Source organism: Pseudonaja textilis, chromosome 1 (genome assembly GCF_049901715.1).
Source record: "Pseudonaja textilis isolate UNSWEBS1 chromosome 1, rPseTex1.2, whole genome shotgun sequence".
Lineage (NCBI taxonomy): Eukaryota > Metazoa > Chordata > Lepidosauria > Squamata > Elapidae > Pseudonaja > Pseudonaja textilis.
This window is the reverse complement of record NC_141990.1, coordinates 2063341-2079363: the sequence shown is the minus strand read 5'-3', so window position 1 is coordinate 2079363 and position 16023 is coordinate 2063341. Positions and strand designations below refer to the sequence as shown.

The window sequence follows — 16023 nt, the reverse complement described above, 5'->3', positions numbered from 1 at the left end:
AAGATGGGGGGGACTTCAACTCCCAGAATTCCTCAGCCAGCATGAAGTTTCTCCTCCTCCTTAAAGCAGGCTGGCCGGGGGATTCTGGGAGTGGAAGTCCTCCCCTCTTAAAGCAGGCTGGCTGGGGGATTCTGGGAGTGGAAGCCCTCCCCTCTTAAAGCAGGCTGGCTGGGGGATTCTGGGAGTGGAAGTCTTCCCCTCTTAAAGCATCCTGGCTGGGGGATTCTGGGAGTGGAAGTCCTCCTCTTAAAGCAGGCTGGCTGGGGATTCTGGGAGTGGAAGCCCTCCCTCTTAAAGCATCCTGGCTGGGGATTCTGGGAGTGGAAGCCCTCCCCTCTTAAAGCAGGCTGGCTGGGGGATTCTGGGAGTGGAAGCCCTCCCCTCTTAAAGCAGGCTGGCTGGGGGATTCTGGGAGTGGAAGTCTTCCCCTCTTAAAGCATCCTGGCTGGGGGATTCTGGGAGTGGAAGCCCTCCCCTCTTAAAGGATCCTGGGTGGGGGATTCTGGGAGTGGAAGCCCACCCTTCTTAAAGCAGACTGGCTGGGGGATTTGCAACTTGTAAATCCCCATGTCTCACATAACGTTAAATGGTCGTCAGTCGAGGACCACCTGTGTATACTGTAGCATGCCGCAGTTCTGGAAATCTTTTTTTCTGCTAAAGAAAATGCGCTGATGCTCAGCTCCGCTTTCCACCTGCCAAGGAGAGAAATGGTAACACACCTGTCCAGCCGGACCGGTTTTCTTTGGCCACGTCCGCTCCATGCCTCAAGAGGACTCGCGCACACTCCAGATGCCCCAGGGTGGTGGCCAGGTGCAAGGGAGTTCGGCCTCGGGGGTCCACCTCCTCCACATCCACCTGCCGGGAGAAAAAGGAGGTACCTTATATCGCCAAGATGTAAAAAAAAGATGTTGAGGCTCTGGAAAGAGGGCAGAGAAGAGCAACCAGGAGGATGAGGGGGCTGGAGGATGAAACATACGACGGACGGTTACAGGAACTGGGCCTGGCTTGGCTTGACTAGTTTGTCTGTCTGTCTGTCTGTCTATCCTATCCTATCCTATCCTATCCTATCCTACCTACCTATCTATCTATCCATCAATCCATCCATCCATCATCAGTCTATCATCTATCATCTCTATTTTTCCATCCATCCATCCATCCAACCATCCATCCATCCGTCTGTTCATCCATCCATCCATCCATCCATCATCTGTCTCTGTCTGTCTGTCTGTCTGTCTGTCTGTCTATCTATCTATCCATCCATCATCTATCTATCTATCTATCTCTATCTATCTATCCATCAATCCATCCTTCCATCATCATCTATCATCTCTCTATCCATCCATCATCTCTCTATCATCTATCATCTCTATTTTTCCATCCATCCATCCGTCCGTCTGTCTATCCATCCATCCATCCATCCATCATCTGTCTGTCTGTCTGTCTGTCTGTCTGTCTATCTATCTATCTAATCTACCTACCTACCTATCTTTATCGCCTTCCTTCCTGCCTGCCTGCCTGCTGCCTGCCTGCCTGCTACCTGCCTGTCCTATCTATCTATCTATCTATCTATCTATCTATCTATCTATCTATCTATCTATCTATCTATCCATCCATCCATCCATCCTTAGTAAGACCACACCTAAAGTACTGCATACAGTTTTACACTATAAAAAAGATGTCGAGACTCTGGAAAGGGTGCAGAGAAGAGCAACCAGGAGGATGAGGAGGCTGGAGGCTCAAAGACATGATGTGTGGTTGTTGGAACTGGGCCTGGCTAGTCCAGTGAGGAGAAGGACCAGGGGAGACAGGAGAGCATCTTCCAATATTTGAGGGGCTGCCCCAGAGAGGAGGAGGAAGGGGGTCAAGCTCTTTTCCAAAGCACCTGAAGGTTCAAAATTAAAGCATCTCACTGAGGAGGTGAGTTGATTTACTCATGCTAGCTGGGGGATTCTGGGAGTGGAAGTCCGCCCCTCTTAAAGCCTTCTGGCTGGGGGATTCTGGGAGTGGAAGTCCTCCCCTCTTAAAGCCCTCTGGCTGGGGGATTCTGGGAGTGGAAGTCCTCCCCTCTTAAAGCAGGCTGGCTGGGGATTCTGGGAGTGGAAGTCCGCCCGTCTTAAAGCAGGCTGGCTGGGGATTCTGGGAGTGGAAGTCCGCCCGTCTTAAAGCAGGCTGGCTGGGGATTCTGGGAGTGGAAGCCCACCCCTCTCAAAGCAGGCTGGCTGGGGATTCTGGGAGTGGAAGTCCTCCCTCTTAAGGAATAATGGCTGGGGGATTCTGGGAGTGGAAGCCCACCCCTCTTAAAGCAGGCTGGCTGGGGGATTCTGGGAGTGGAAGCCCTCCCCTCTTAAAGCAGGCTGGCTGGGGATTCTGGAAGTGGAAGCCCACCCCTCTTAAAGCCTGCTGGCTGGGGATTCTGGGAGTGGAAGCCCTCCCTCTTAAAGCATCCTGGCTGGGGGATTCTGGGAGTGGAAGTCCGCCCGTCTTAAAGCCTTCTGGCTGGGGGATTCTGGGAGTGGAAGTCCTCCCCTCTTAAAGCCTTCTGGCTGGGGATTCTGGGAGTGGAAGTCCGCCCGTCTTAAAGCAGGCTGGCTGGGGGATTCTGGAAGTGGAAGCCCACCCCTCTTAAAGCCTGCTGGCTGGGGGATTCTGGGAGTGGAAGCCCTCCTCTTAAAGCATCCTGGCTGGGGGATTCTGGGAGTGGAAGTCCGCCCTCTTAAAGCCTTCTGGCTGGGGGATTCTGGGAGTGGAAGTCCTCCCCTCTTAAAGCCTTCTGGCTGGGGGATTCTGGGAGTGGAAGCCCACCCCTCTCAAAGCAGGCTGGCTGGGGATTCTGGGAGTGGAAGTCCTCCCCTCTTAAGGAATAATGGCTGGGGGATTCTGGAAGTGGAAGCCCACCCTCTTAAAGCCTGCTGGCTGGGGATTCTGGGAGTGGAAGCCCTCCTCTTAAAGCATCCTGGCTGGGGATTCTGGGAGTGGAAGTCCGCCCGTCTTAAAGCATCCTGGCTGGGGATTCTGGGAGTGGAAGCCCTCCCCTTAAAGCATCCTGGCTGGGGATTCTGGGAGTGGAAGCCCTCCCCTCTTAAAGCATCCTGGCTGGGGATTCTGGGAGTGGAAGTCCGCCCGTCTTAAAGCATCCTGGCTGGGGATTCTGGGAGTGGAAGCCCTCCCCTCTTAAAGCATCCTGGCTGGGGATTCTGGGAGTGGAAGTCCGCCCGTCTTAAAGCAGGCTGCCTCAGAAAGAGGCCAATTGCCAGCAGAAAGAATCTCCTGGGGGCGTCTGTGCAAGAGGTGAGAATAATTTCATTGCCAGCCTCCCCCTCGAGGCTTCTTACAGTCCTCTGTTCTTCTAGCAGCTGAGTGTTAATTGCAAATAAGCGGAACTAACATTTCTCAGTGCAGCAGGAAAACAAGTGGCAAAGGGATTTTTTATTTTTTTTGGCTGGGGGGGAGGGGGGAGAGGAAGGAGGCTGAGCAGACGGATCTGCAGAGAGATCAGCAAAGAAAAAAACCCAAACCCTCCAGTTTCCTTCTTTCTGCTCTTTCGGAAGGATAGCAATTCTGGTTCTATTCTTCTAATCTAACATGATTATGGACGGTTGCAATCGGTCAGATGTTTGGGCTGGGCTTCATACAGTGACCGCCCTGATTTTCTCCTCCTGTCCGGTCAGGCAAGAGGGCTATTCTGTGCTCCTTGTCTTCAAGGGGCTCCTTTCTGGTGGGACCCAAGCCACACACATTTTCGGTTGTGGTCCCCACCTTCTCAACATCATTCCCTCTAATGCAGGGGGTCTTCAAACTTGGCAGCTTTAAGACTCGTGGACTTCGACTCCCAGAATTCCTCCTTCTCCAGCCATGTTAGCTCAGGAATCCTGGGAGTTGAAGTCCACGAGTCTTAAAGTTGCCAAGTTTGAAGACCCTTGGAATAGAGAATAGAATAAGAATTTGAACAGAATTGAATAAGAATTTGAATAAGAATTTTAGAATAGAATAGAGAATGGAGAATAGAGAATCGAATAAGAATAAATAGAATAAGATTTTTAGAATAGAATATAGAAGAATAGAATAAGAATTAGAATAAGAATTTTAGAATAGAGAATAGAATAGAATAGAATAGAATAGAATAGAATAGAGAAGAGTAGAATAAGAATTTGAATAGAATAAGAATTTGAATAGAATAAGAATTTAAGAATAGAATAGAAAATAGAGCAGGGGTCTTCAAACTTGGCAGCTTTAAGACTTGTGGACTTCAACTCCCAGAATTCCTCCTCCTCCAGTCATGTTAGCTCAGGAATCCTGGGAGTTGAAGTCCATGAGTCTTAAAGTTGCCAAGTTTGAAAACCCTTGGAATAGAGAATAGAATAGGAATAGAACAAGAATTTGAATAGAATAGAATATAGAAGAGTAGAATAAGAATTTGAATAAGAATAAGAATTTGAATAAGAATTTGAGAATAGAATAGAGAGTGGAGAATAGAGAATCAAATAAGAATAGAATAGAATAAGATTTTTAGAATAGAATATAGAAGAATAGAATAAGAATAAGAATTTGAATAAGAATTTTAGAATAGAGAATAGAATAGAATAGAATAGAATAGAATAGAATAGAATAATAGAATAGGAATTTGAATAGAATAAGAATTTAAGAATAGAATAGAGAATAGAGGGGTCTTCAAACTTGACAGCTTTAAGACCCGTGGACTTCAACTCCCAGAATTCCTCCTTTTCCAGTCATGTTAGCTCAGGAATCCTGGGAGTTTTAGTCCACAAATCTTAAAGTTGCTAAGTTTGAAGACCCTTGGTCTATTCTATCTTTCTCTCTATCTATTCTACCTCTCTTTCTCTATCTATTCTATCTATCCTATCTTTCTCTCTCTTCCTCCCTCTATCTATTCTATCCCTTTATCTATTCTACCTCTCTTTCTCTATCTAGTCTATCTATTCTTTCTTTCTCTCCTTCCATTTTATTTCTCTGTCTATTCTACCTCTCTTTATCTATTCTATCTATTCTATCCCTACCCCTCCCTCTATCTATCTATTCTATCTATTTCTCTATCTATTCTATCTATTCTATTATTCTATTCATCTATTCTATCTATCTATCTTTCTCTCTCTCTCTCACTCCCTCTATCTATCTATTCTATCTATTTCCCTTTCTCTCTCTCTCTATTCTACCTCTCTTTCTCTATCTATCTATTCCAGGGGTTTTCAAGCTTGACAAACTTAAGACTTGTGGACTTCCACTCCCAGAATTCCTCCTCCAGTCATATTAGCTCAGGAATTCTGGGAGTGGAAGCCCACAAGTCTTAAACTTGCCAAGCTTGACCCTTGCTCTAATGGCTCAACAGCAGTTATTGTGAGAAGGACCTTGGGAGTCCTACTGGAAAATCACTTAAATATGAGCCAGCCGTGTGCACCTACAGCAAAAAAAGGCCAACACAATCCTAGGCTGCATCAACAGAGGAATAGAATCAAGATCACCCGAAGTGATAATACCACTTTATAAGGCCTTGGTGAGGCCACACGTGGAATAATGGATCCTGTTTTGGTCACCACGATGTTTAAAAAAAATGTTGAGACTGTAGAAAGAGTGCAGAGAAGAGCAAGAAAGAGGATTAGGGTACTAGAGGCTAAAACATATGAAGAACAGTTACTGGATTTGGATATGTCTAGTTTAATGTAAAGAAGGACTAGGGGAGACAGGATAGCAGTGATCCAATATCTCACAGGGGTTGCCACAAAGAAGAAGGAGTCAAGCTATGCGTGAAAGCACCAGAAGGCCGGACAAGAAGCGATGAAGGGAAAACTAATCAAAGAGAGAAGCAACTTAGAACTAAGGAGAAATTATTGGAGAAAAAAAAATATGAACATGGATAAGAGAAATCACAAATATTCAATTAGAACTCAAGGCTAATTTTTTTTTTTTGTTGGGAATAATAAAAGGTGAAGTCGCAAAAGAAATAAAATATTTAATTCTACATATAACCACTGCAGCAAGGATAGCATTAGCTCAATGTTGGAAGGGTGATCAGATCCAACGGATAACTTGATAATCCGGATGATCTACGACTGCGCCGAAATGGATAAACTCACCCAAAAGTTAAAAGGAAGACTCAAAATATTTTACAGTTTGGGAAAACTGGTATAATTGGATAAAGGATAGAAACCAGCAAGTAAACAGATAGGGAAGGGAAAAATATAAAGAGGTTATGATAGGAGTATTTACCAGATATAGGAAATAAGTATTGGAAAATTGTTTGATAAGAACACACCATCTTAGCAATTATAAATGTTTATGTTTATTGGTTATATATAGCTTTGGGGTTTCATATTTTATGAAATGTTTTGTACTATGTATGTATTTTTTAATGTTTAATAGAGTTTATTTTTTAAACTTAAAAAAAAAAGAAAGGTGGGAAGGAGAGGGAAGAATAATTGGACTTCGTGGGGGGGAAGAGTGCTGGAGGTTTGAGTTGGTGAAATGTGAACGTTGGGGTGTTTTCTTGACCACGCTCGCTTGCTTACTGTGCAAATGTAGCCTCTTATCTCTCTAGGCCGAGATCAACCATCCTGGCACGCCAGATGTGTGAAACACCACCTGAAGATGCACCCACGTGACATCATACACATCTCAGACCGGATGGCTAGTTGGAACTCTTGGGGGGGGTGGGAACATGGGAATAACTTTCTATGTGCGATTTCTGCGCCTACGGCCTCAGATCTGGAATTCTTTCTGATGCTACCACTTCAATTTCCAGTAAAAGTCCTTTTCTCTGAAAACTGTGGAGCGTAAGGTTTTCTTTCTGGGATTTTGAATGGAGCATCACAACACCAGAAATTGTGGGTGCTCCATCAAGAAGAGATTGGGCAGCCGTTTGTCTGAAATGGGATAAGGGGTTTCCTTGCCTGAGCAGGGGGTTGGACTAGATGACCTCCCGGGTCCCTTCCAACTCAGCTATTCTGCTTTCCTCCCTCCCCCACTTTCTGAAATTTTAAAGCTCGACAAGCATTTGTCTGGAATGGTCTTGGATCTCCTCCTTCAGCAGGGGGTTTATTTATTTATTTTATTTTATTTTGATTTGTCCATCGCTTACAAGATAATAGGTATAAGTCTATACATAGTTATGAATACGTGAAATGGGTACATATAAGAAAAATAAAAGAAACAATCGGACAGGGACGGTTAGGCACGTTGGTGCGCTTATGCACGCCCCCCTACAGACCTCTTAGGAAAGGGGTGAGGTCAATAGTAGACAGTCTAAGGTTAAAGTTTTTGGGGGTTTGGGGAAGAAACCACAGAGTCAGGTAGAGGATTCCAGACATTGACCACTCTGTGGCTGAAGTCGTATTTCCTGCAATCAAGTTCGGTGCGATTAACCTTGAGTTGGTATCTATTGTTTGCTCTTGTGTTGTTATGGTTGAAGCTGAAGTATTCATTTGCAGATAGGACATTGCAATGTATGATTTTATATACTATACTTAGATCGGACTGAAGACGGCGTAGTTCTAGATTTTCTAGGCCTAGAATTTCGAGTCTGGTGGCATAAGGTCTTCTGCAACGAGTAGAGGAGTGGAGAACTCTTCTTGTGAAATATTTCTGGACTTTCTCAACTGTGTTAATATCAGATACGTAATGTGGGTTCCAGGCTGATGAGCTGTATTCGAAAATTGGTCTAGCAAATGTTTTGTATGCTCTAGTTATTAGTGTAACATTACCAGAGAAAAAGCTATGTAGAATTAGGTTAACAACTCTTAACGCCTTTTTGGCTATGTAGCTACCGTGGGCTCTAGCACTTAGATCATTGGAGATGAGTACTCCAAGCTCCTTGGCAGAGTTTGGATCGTCAACAAGGTCTTGATTATTCGGCCTGTATTTTATTTTCTGATTTTTTTTTTGCCAATATGTAGGACAGAGCATTTATTTGTTGAGATTTGAAGTTGCCATTTGTTTGACCATTCTGATACACAGTCGAGGTCTTTTCGAAGGGTAGCAGGATTGTCTGTGGTGTTGAATAGCTTTACATCGTCAGCGAAGAGAATGCAGTTCCTCTTAATATGATCACAGAGGTCACTTATGTAGAGTATGAAGAGAGTTGGTCCTAGAACACTGCCTTGGGGGACACCACTGTTGACAGGTACAGAATTTGATAGGACGCTCCCAATTTTGACCATTTGTTGTCTGTTTGACAGGAATGCTTCTATCTAGTTATGCAGGTGTCCAGAGATACCATAAGATTTTAGTTTTAGGAATAGTTTGTCGTGTACCACTGAATCAAAGGCTTTCCAGAAGTCTAATGTAGATTGGACTAGATGACCTCCCAGGTCCCTTCCAACTCCGTCATTCTATAGACTCTGATAAGGTGAATGATGCCCCAATTCTGTCAATTTTTGGCAAATCTCTTAAAACAATACCTTTCTTCCCCAGCCTTGTTTATTCCTGGATGATATAAACTGGATAAATGAGATTACATGATTCTCCTCCCTTCATTCTTGGGTTTGACTGGTATATTATGTCCGTTTACTTTAATCTGTTTGTTCTGTTTTTTTTTAAAATATACTTTATTAATCTTTTATAATTTTAAAAAGTCAAACAACAACAAAATAGATCTTCTCTATCAACACTTTGTGACGTTCTATACTAATAGTTTGTGCATTATTTACAAATATACAAAATTGTGCAAATATAAATCATTAACTTATCGAGTCCTTATCTCTATTTATTTACAATCCATTTATCTATCCACCAATCTGTCTCTGCTCAAACCAATGATACCACTTTCCCCACACCATGTAGTAATCAGATTCCGCTTTCTTTTGCAGACTTAAGGTTAATTTGTCCATCTCAGCACAACTCATTATTTTTTGAATGGTCAGTTCCTCTGGTGGTATACATGTGTGTTTCCAACACTGGGCACAGGCGATCCTAGCTGAAGTTAAAATGTGCAATATTAAATATTTTATATTTCTTTCATATTTCAATTGTATTCATTTTTTATTGCTTTTGGACTACTACGGAGTTCCTAACTGTTGTTGGGTTGGGTTGCCACTAAGAGCCACGTATCTGTGAGACAGGCGGCTATTCAGGTCATCCTCGACTTATAACAGTTCGTTTAGTGACAGTTCTAAGTTGCAACGGCAAGTGAAAAAAAAGTGACGTGGTGGTTTTTCACACCTATGACCTGCGATGACCCGAAAGGGTGTGGCACAAAGGCAACACAGTCAGATAACCAGTAAGAGTCCCTTTATTAGCTCCAATGTCCTGGTTACCTTCTGGGCCGGAGAAAAACTCTCCCAGGTAAACAGCCTTTGGCTGCAGAGAATCAAGTCCAAAACATGGTCAACATAAACTGTAACTCTAAGTCCAATCAAGGCAAAATGAGGTAATTAGTCCTACAGGGCAAGAAGGAACTGCAGTAATTTAACACGGGAGGACACCGGGAACACAGATAACCCAAGTCAACACAAGATAAACTCACATTTGTTCCCAGCCGCCGCCGCTCTCAGCTTGAGTCTCTTTTAAACTCTCATTCCCAGCTGCGGCTAATGAAGGGAATCAGGGCCCTTTCCTCCCCCATAAGGCACGCAACCAACGTTGCTCCCTTCTCCGTTCCTCCCTGCATGCCCTAAGATGAAGAGGAGATGGGCCTGGATCTTCTTCTGGACCCCCTCTCCCTTGTTCCACCTCTCCCCTGCTCTGCCCAGCCGGACTTTGCCCTTCCCCAGTTTCCTCCCCAGCCAATAGAGCCACACTCCCACTCTTTGTGTCAGCCGTTCGTCTTTCTCCTCCGACAGGGGTATGACATAACCAATACAGCGTTCCCATGGTCACTGGATCAAAATTTAGACGCTTAGAATTCAGACCGCTTGGCAACTGGCATGTACTTATGATGGCTGCAGCGTCCCCACCGTCAAACATGATCCAAATTCAGACCGCTTGGCAACCAACTCATGTTTATGATGCTCGCCGTGTTCCCGGGGTCACGCCATCCCCTTTTGCGACCGTCTGATAAGCAAAGCCAAAGAGAGAAAAGCCTGATTCACTGAATGACCGGGTGACCAACTTACCGATTGCAGTGATTCGCGGAGGCAAGAAAGGGTTGTAAAATGGGGGCAAAGCTCACTTGATCGATGTCTCGCTTTACCACCAAAATTTTGGGCTCAATTGTGGGGTCATAACGTCGGGGACTTCCTGGACACAATTTGCAAAAAAGTCATCTCCTAAATTTTGGGGATTTGAAGAGCCGTTTTATTTAGCTTAATGCTTTTTTTTTGCTCAGTTTGGGGTACACCATGCTAAAATCAGCAGGAAGAACCGCTACCCAGGGGTGGGATTCAAATGTCTTAACGGTTCTGTGTGCATGGTCTAATTTGTGGGCGTGGCTTGGTGGTCATGTGACTGGGTGGGCAGGGCTTGATGACTGTGTGGCTTGGTTGTCACATGACTGGGTGGGCGTGGCTTGCTGACTGAGTGTGGCTCGGTGGTCATGTGTCTGGCTGGGCATGGCTTCTATGTAAATAATGTAAATATTTATGTAAAGTTTGATTTTTTTTTATAAAAAAAAGAGCAACTTTTACCCAAAATCAGGCAAAACAAACAGGCAGATGGAGTTGCTTGCAGAATCAGATTCACTCAGAGATCCATCTATCTGCAATCCGCTACCCGAGTCTGTCCCATAAAATTTGCTTGCAAACAAACTCATAAAATTAACTCACAACACACTCACCCTGTATGTAAATGTTGGATTTTTATTTTAAAAAGAGCAACTTTACCCCAAATCAGGCAGGCAGATTGAGTTGCTCGCAGAATCACAGACTCACTCGGAGATCTATCTTTCTGCCATCGGCTACCTGAGTCTGCGCAGCTGAATAATAGAAGCTTCCGTCCTAAGGAAGGTTCAGCTCTGCTTTAGATTAGCTAGAAAGCGAGAAATCCAACCATTTCCTGCTTTCCAGTTAATCTAAATTTCCCTGCATAGCAAAACAGCTGGAGGATTGGAGGAGGGAAAGGAAAAATAGCAACTTAGCAGGCAAATTTGATGGCGCGCATGCCAGGTAAGGAGTGAGTGGGCGGGGAGGGGAGTGGCCAACCAGTGGCATTATCCAAACTGGGCAGAATCATAACAACTGGTTCTATAGAACTGGTCCGACCAGGTAGAATCCCACCCCTGCCCCCCCACCCCAAAATAAAGTGAGCACAACAAACTTTGGTATTGTTTGCTATGGAAGAATTTCGTGTTTCCGAAACGTGGCCCCTTTAAGACCTGTGGAATTGCTGGCTGGCTGGGGAATTCTGGGAGTTGAAGTCCACAGGTGTTAAGGTGTGTACAGATGTAGAGTTTCCACCAGATTGCAACAACCTAGACATTTCTAGTTGGGAAATAAATACATTTCTTTCCCCAAAACTGGTTCCTTGATTTCCAGCCTAGGTCATACACCTGGGATCTCTTAGTGGTCTCCGATCCAAGTACTAAACAGATCCAATGCCACCGAGCCTTTTGAGGTCAGCCAGGATGTCAGTATTGGGCGATCAAAGCAAGAGGTCCTGGCACCTTTCCAGGCTGGCTACTGACCTTGGCAAGGGTCAGCATTGGACTCCAAGCTCCATGTGGCTGCTCCAGATCACACAATTCTAAGCACTTAAACAGAACATGCCAAACAGATCATCCAGCACAGATCTGTAACTTCCTACAAAATAAACCCCTTCTGAAACATGTGTCTGTCCGGGAGGGAGGGAGGGAGGGAGGGAGGGAGGGAGGGAGGGAGGAAGGAAGGAAGGAAGGAAGGAAGGAAGGAAGGAAGGAAGGAAGGAAGGAAGGAAGGAAGGAAGGAAGGAAGTTGGAATGGGGAAGGAGATGGAAATCAGAGGGAGGGAGGGAGGGAGGGAGGGAGGAAGGAAGGAAGGAAGGAAGGAGTTAGGAAGTTGGAATGGGGAAGGAGATGGAAATCAGAGGAAGGAAGGAAGGAAGGAAGGAAGAAAGAAGGAAGGAAGGAAGGAAGGAAGTTGGAATGGAGAAGGAGATGGAAATCAGAGGAGGGAGGGAGGGAGGAAGGAAGGAAGGAAGGAAGTTGTAATGGGGAAGGAAGGGAATGGGAATCGAAGGGAGGGAGGGAAGAAGAAGGAAGGAGGGAAGGGAGGAAGGAAGGAAACGAAGGAAGAAAGAGAGGGATGGAAAGAGAGAGAGAGGAAGAGAGGGAGAAAGCAAAGAGAAAGAAAGAAAGAAAGAAAGAAAGAAAGAAAGAAAGAAAGAAAGAAAGAAAGAAAGAAAGAAAGGAAGGAAGGAAGGGGAGAGAGAGAGAGAAAGAAAGAAAGAGAGAAAGAGAGAGAGAGAGAGAAAGAAAGAAAGAAAGAAAGAAAGAAAGGAAGGAAGGAAGAGAGAGAGAGAAAGAAAGAAAGAAAGAAAGAGAAAGAGAGAGAGAGAGAGAGAGAAAGAAAGAAAGAAAGAAAGAAAGAAAGAAAGAAAGAAAGAAAGAAAGAAAGAAAGAAAGAAAGAAAGAAAGAAAGAAATCCTCATGGGCCCTGGAACCAGTCGGGCTACAAATATTTAGAGCCAAGATCGACAACCACGTTGTTGCCATCTGAGCCCCCCGCAACTTCTCTTTCCATATTTGTTGTGGTGCTTGTGGCTGTACTTTTAAACATCGCCGTGACAAAACATCTCAACCCAGCTCTGTCCTGCCATTCTGCATTTCAGGCACGTCCATCATGATTGTGACTTTCTCCCAAACCCTCCAAAGAGGGCCGACAAACCCCTCCCTACATAAAACACACACACACACACACACACACACACACACACACAGACTGCCTGAGCTCCCCCCGCCACGGCAAATATGACCTGTGCAAACCCAGGATTTTCCTGTTGACACACAACTGCCCCGCCAAACCAAAGCGGGCGTGGCAAATCCTCATACAACACGGACTAATAACACACAGACACACAGACACAGGGGTTTTATTTATTTCCCGGATGATCTGGGGCCCTGACTCTGGCATTGTGGGGAAAAGGGATCCCTAGAGATCATCCGGGAAGCCTGCACCACTGGGTAACTCTGATTTCCTCACCCAGCAGGGAGAGGAACCCCAGGGAAACAACAATTGTGTTATTTGTCTTATGGGAAGTCAATCCCAGCATCTCTGCCAGTCACGGGAGGCAGAACTCAAAGATTAGATTAGATGTACAGAGTTGGAAGGGACCTTGTAGGTCATCTAGTCCAACCCCGTCCCCCCGAACTCAACTTTGCTCAACAAGGAATCACGTTGATGCTAGTCCTCTTGATCAAAAGCCTACATTTTTACTGATTCACGCACCTGTAATCCTTGACTTCTGCCCATAATTGAAGCTGGAATTTCCATTGGTTGTTTAAGTGAGGCCTGCCTCATTTTACAACCTTTTCAGTCCCGCCCCCCCCTCCCGGTTAGTAAGCGAATCGCTGCGGTTGCACAGTCGTTAAGCAAATACAGCCATCTGGGAAGGTCACAAAGGGCCTTCGACCCCGCTGGATGCTGCAAGCATCAGAAATACACGGTCCCAACCGCCTGAATTTTGATCACGTAACCGTGAGGATGCTGCCCCGGTCGTTAAGAGAGGACTGGTAGTACGTCCTTTGCAGTGCTGTCGTAACTTTGCACTAAACAGGTGGCAAGTTGAGGATTACCTGTACTGTGTAACTCCAGGGGTGGGTTGGCAACGGATGAGAACACCACAACGGTACTCCAATAATCTAATGATTCGCTCGCCCCTGGGCTTACCCAGGATACCACATCGCGGTTTGTTGAAACGCGGCTTACAACATAAGCCAGGATTCCAGAACCGTAAGAAACTTACGCCCGGGCGTGAAGCCAACGATGGGCAATGCCACCACAGCTGAATGGAAGGAATTGGTTTCCCCATTCTGGGTTTAGCTGGTCTGCGGCTTCCCACCTTGCATTCCTTGCAGGTATACTGATGCTAAACATGGAGGCTCGGCCTTTAGACCACACAGTCAACCCGATGCTGGCAGATCTTGGCCTTCGCTTGGACAACCGTTCTCCCCAAGATAAAAGCAAGATAAAAGTTTTAGGAAAGATGCCTGGCATAGAAATCGAAGAAATAATAATAATAATAATAACCTTCTTCTTCTTCTTCTTCTTCTTCTTCTTCTTCTTCTTCTTCTTCTTCTTCTCTCTTCTTCTACTTCTTCTTCTTCTCTCTTCTTCTTCTTCTTCTTTCTTCTCTCTTCTTCTTCTTCTTCTTCTTCTTCCTCCTCCTCCTCCTCCTCCTCCTTTTCCTCCCCTTCCTTCCCCTTTTTCTTCTTCTCCATTTTTGTTCCTTCTCTTCTTCTCCCTTTTCTTTCCTTCCCCTCCCTCCACCACTTCTTTCTTTCTCTATCTTCCTCTTCTCCATTTTCCTTCTCTTCCTCTATCTCAATCTTTTCCTTCCTTCCTTCCTTTCCTCCTCTTCCTTTTCTTATTCTCCTTCTCCTCCTCTTCTCCTTCTTTTTCTTCCTTCTCTTCCTCTTTGCTTCAATCTTTTCCTTCCTTCCTCCCTTCTTTCTTTTCTTCCTCCTCCCTTCTTCTTCTTCTTCTTCTTCTTCTTCTTCTTCTTCTTCTTCTTTCTTCTTCTTCTTCTTCTTCTTCTTCTTCTTCTCCTCCTCCTCCTCCTCCTCCCTCCTCCTCCTCTTCCTCTTCTCCTCCTCCTCCTCCTCTTCCTCCCTTCTCCTCCTCCTCCTCCTTGTCTTCCTCTCCCTCTTCCTCTTCTTCTTTCTTCTATATATAAAATGCGAAATACCACTCACGCATCATCACAAAATCCGCAAAGCCTACAAAACTTCGGAAATTCAGCCCGTAGGTTCGTCTTGGCTTCTAGGGGCTCACTAAGAAAGGATTTTGTGAAAGGACCTCAGAGCATTTAGAGTATTTCCTATATTATTATTATTATTATTATTATTATTATTATTATTATTATTATTATTATTATTATTATTATTATCGTGCTCTTCGATGCTAAGGAGTTCTGTTCCCTCCTGAAAAAAAGAAATCTCTTCCAAATGCAAAACACAAGCAGAGGAGAGGAGTTTCATTTTCACAGCACCAAGCAGCTTTACTACAGGACAGTTGAGCTCAGCCACGCCCAGGCTCTGCTGTCTCCTTGCTCACACAGCAAATACTCTTTCAGTTTCCAAACAGCCCTCAACTCTCTCACACATTGACGGAAGCTAGCCAGATGAATACCCACGGATGGTGGTAGGCAGAGGCAGAAATTTTTCCCTTCTTATTTTCCTCCCCAAAACTAAGCCTTAAGCACATAGTTTCGTAGCGAAGCACGGGTATCGAGCTAGTATATCATAAACAAATAAATAATATTAAGCTGCTTATACCTGAGACAGGAAGTCCTTGACTTCCGACCACAGAGAGCATTTGCACCAAGACTAATTCCTTGTGTGTCCAATCACACTTGGCCTATAAAAGGAATGCGAATTCAATGGAGCGCCAAATTTCTACTGCTAAGCGAGACACTTGGTTTTTGCCTCATTTTGGCGACCTTTCTTGCCACCGTCGTTAGGGCAAGCACTGCAGTTGTTAAGGGAGTCACACGTCACTAAGTGAATCCAGCTTTGTACCTGTCGCAAGGTCGCGAACAGGGATCACACAACCCCGGACGGCTGCCACCCTCGTAAACATAAGTCAGCTTGCCAGCGTCCAATTGTGATCACGCGAGAAGTTGGAAGGGTGAACAAACGTTTGTAAGTCACTTTTGTCAGTGCCGTCGTATTTCAACAGTCACTAAATGAACTGTTGTAAGTCGAGGACTACTGTACCTGTAAAAGGTTTTGTTGGGTCCATGAACAAAGCTAAATTCAGAAATTTTGTCTGCTAGAAACAACAAAGAACCTCACAGGTGGTCTCCAAAGGCTATCCATCAATGAGAGTAGAGCTGGAAGGGACCTCGGAGGTCATCTAGCTGGCCCCTGCTCAAGCAGGAGAACCTGTACTGTTTCAGACAAATGGCTGTCCAGTCTCTTCAAAAACCTCCAGTGGGAAGGAAGG

The 16023-nt window shown here is 45.1% G+C and overlaps 1 protein-coding gene across 1 annotated transcript in view; it reads right to left on the bottom strand.

Annotated features, from left to right (window-relative positions):
• ANKRD13B (ankyrin repeat domain 13B) overlaps positions 1-16023 on the bottom strand; it is a 62746-nt gene that overhangs the window by 32909 nt on the left and 13814 nt on the right. Inside the window, exon 2 of the mRNA XM_087922932.1 lies at positions 720-855. Coding sequence (XP_087779058.1) covers positions 720-855 — 136 coding nt within the window. The remainder of the gene's footprint in view (positions 1-719; positions 856-16023) is intronic.